Source organism: Echinops telfairi, unplaced genomic scaffold, assembly GCF_000313985.2.
Source record: "Echinops telfairi isolate 266 unplaced genomic scaffold, ASM31398v2 ScPeMD7_3;HRSCAF=10, whole genome shotgun sequence".
Taxonomy (NCBI): Eukaryota; Metazoa; Chordata; class Mammalia; order Afrosoricida; family Tenrecidae; genus Echinops; species Echinops telfairi.
The window spans coordinates 57,878,239-57,879,775 of record NW_022103899.1 but is presented as its reverse complement, the minus strand read 5'-3'; the positions used below and the strand labels follow the sequence as shown (position 1 = coordinate 57,879,775).

The 1,537-nt window shown below is 58.2% G+C and overlaps 1 protein-coding gene across 1 annotated transcript; it reads right to left on the bottom strand.

Moving 5' to 3' along the window:
* Window positions 1-8: 8 nt before the first annotated feature.
* Window positions 9-1,499, bottom strand: PTMA (prothymosin alpha). Its single transcript, XM_045296245.1, has 4 exons — window positions 935-1,499; window positions 623-716; window positions 237-304; window positions 9-66 (listed from the first exon to the last, which is right to left on the bottom strand). The coding sequence occupies exons 1-4, from the start codon at window positions 1,340-1,342 to the stop codon at window positions 19-21; spliced, it is 618 nt and encodes a 205-aa protein (XP_045152180.1). The 5' UTR covers window positions 1,343-1,499; the 3' UTR covers window positions 9-18.
* Window positions 1,500-1,537: the final 38 nt, after the last annotated feature.

Sequence of the window (1,537 nt, the reverse complement as noted above, 5' to 3'; positions counted from 1 at the left end):
GACTTTTCCTTTTGCTGTCTAGTCATCCTCGTCGGTCTTCTGCTTCTTGGTGTCCACATCGTCATCCTGGTAGGGAAGGAAGATGGTCAGGTGTCCTTCCACAGCCCAGTGCCACTCCTGGGCACCACCCCTGCTGTCACCCTAGCAGGCCAGTATCATGGGCACTGATACTGGAGGCCAACCAAGAAGCCCAATCCCATCCACCCCCACCCACTTCTTGCGAAGCCAGAACCTACCTCATCATCTTCAGCTGCCCGTTTGCCTGTAGCTGCCTCAGCCTCCTCATCCTCATCTTCTTCTTCACCTGGGAGGCAGCAAAAGCACCAGTCAAGTCAACCGCTTATCCTCCTCAGCCAGCAGGAAAGCCAGAGCCCATGCCCTTCCCCACCCCAGGGGATCAGAATGAGAACTGAGGACCCCACACCTGCCCACGGCAGTAGGGGCTTCTTTCAGAGACTTCCGGGGACTCGGGCCCAAGCCATCTTGTCCAGTCAAGTATGGGACATGCAGTGTGCTGTGTGTGTGGCAACCTGTCCCCTACATGCCACAGCTCTAAGTTCCAAGCCAGCTCCCTGCCTCTCCCTTCACTAGAGAACAGCTGTGAGGATGGTTCACTACTCACCGTCACCTTCCTCCTCTTCATCCTCCTCTTCCCCACCTTCTTCCTCTTCTTCGTCTACCTCGTTGTCAGCCTCCTGTTCCCCATTTTCCTCATTCTTAAACAGAAACAAAAACTATTATTAATCCCACCAGTCAAAAATGTCTCCTCCTCCTTCAACCTTCCCAATCTTGCCCCATGCCAGCACACTGCCTCCAATATCAAGAGGAGCCCTAAGGACACAGGACTCAGTGGCCTTCAGAACCTAGCCAGCCCTCCATCGAGGCGGCCGGTCCTGAGCCAGAAACCGCTCCTCGTAAAGGAGACACTACTCACAGCGTTCCCGTTAGCAGGGGCCTCTCTCCCATTCTCCGCCTCCTCCACAACCTCCTTCTTCTCCTTTAAGTCCTTCAAAAGGTTAAGAAAAAAGCCGGTGAGTCTTCTGAACAAGCAGGGTGAGGGACCAAAAGTTTTGTTACACAAGGCTGCGATGGACGAGCAGGGCCACCTCGGTGACCGGGGCCGTTGAGCCCCTAAAGCACCGAAACCCGGGCCCACAGCAGCCATCGGGCGCCCCCCGCCCCCATCACGCCTCTTAGGGGAAGAGCCATGTGGCAGGCACAAGTTCCAAACCCGTCTGGCCAGGCAGACGAGCCTGGGAACACAGCGCTCCCACACCTCCCCCTCTCCCACCGCAGGCCGGCTTCCTAGCAGAGGAAGCCCCGCCCCCAGGAGCGCTTCCATAAATAAATAAGGCCTCCGAGGACCAGCGCGGCGGGGAGGGTCCCCGGGGTGGACTCGTCAGGGAAGCGGCGGGAGGGGAAAACGGGCCGTTTGGTCAACAGCGAGTGCCAAAACCGCGCCGCAGCTCAGGATTTGGGCAAGAACGCCGCACCCCGAGCCCGCACACGGGGGAACCGTCCCTAGACACCGCACGTC

Bases quoted from the DNA above. Each gene is read 5' to 3' on its own strand.
- PTMA (XM_045296245.1), bottom strand. From the start codon at position 1,342: ATGGAAGCGCTCCTGGGGGCGGGGCTTCCTCTGCTAGGAAGCCGGCCT. The intron at 305-622 runs GTGAGTAGTGAA...GCTGCCTCCCAG, and splicing joins TGAAGAGGAGGAAGGTGACG to GTGAAGAAGAAGATGAGGAT. The intron at 67-236 runs GTAGGTTCTGGC...CTTCCCTACCAG, and splicing joins GGGCAGCTGAAGATGATGAG to GATGACGATGTGGACACCAA.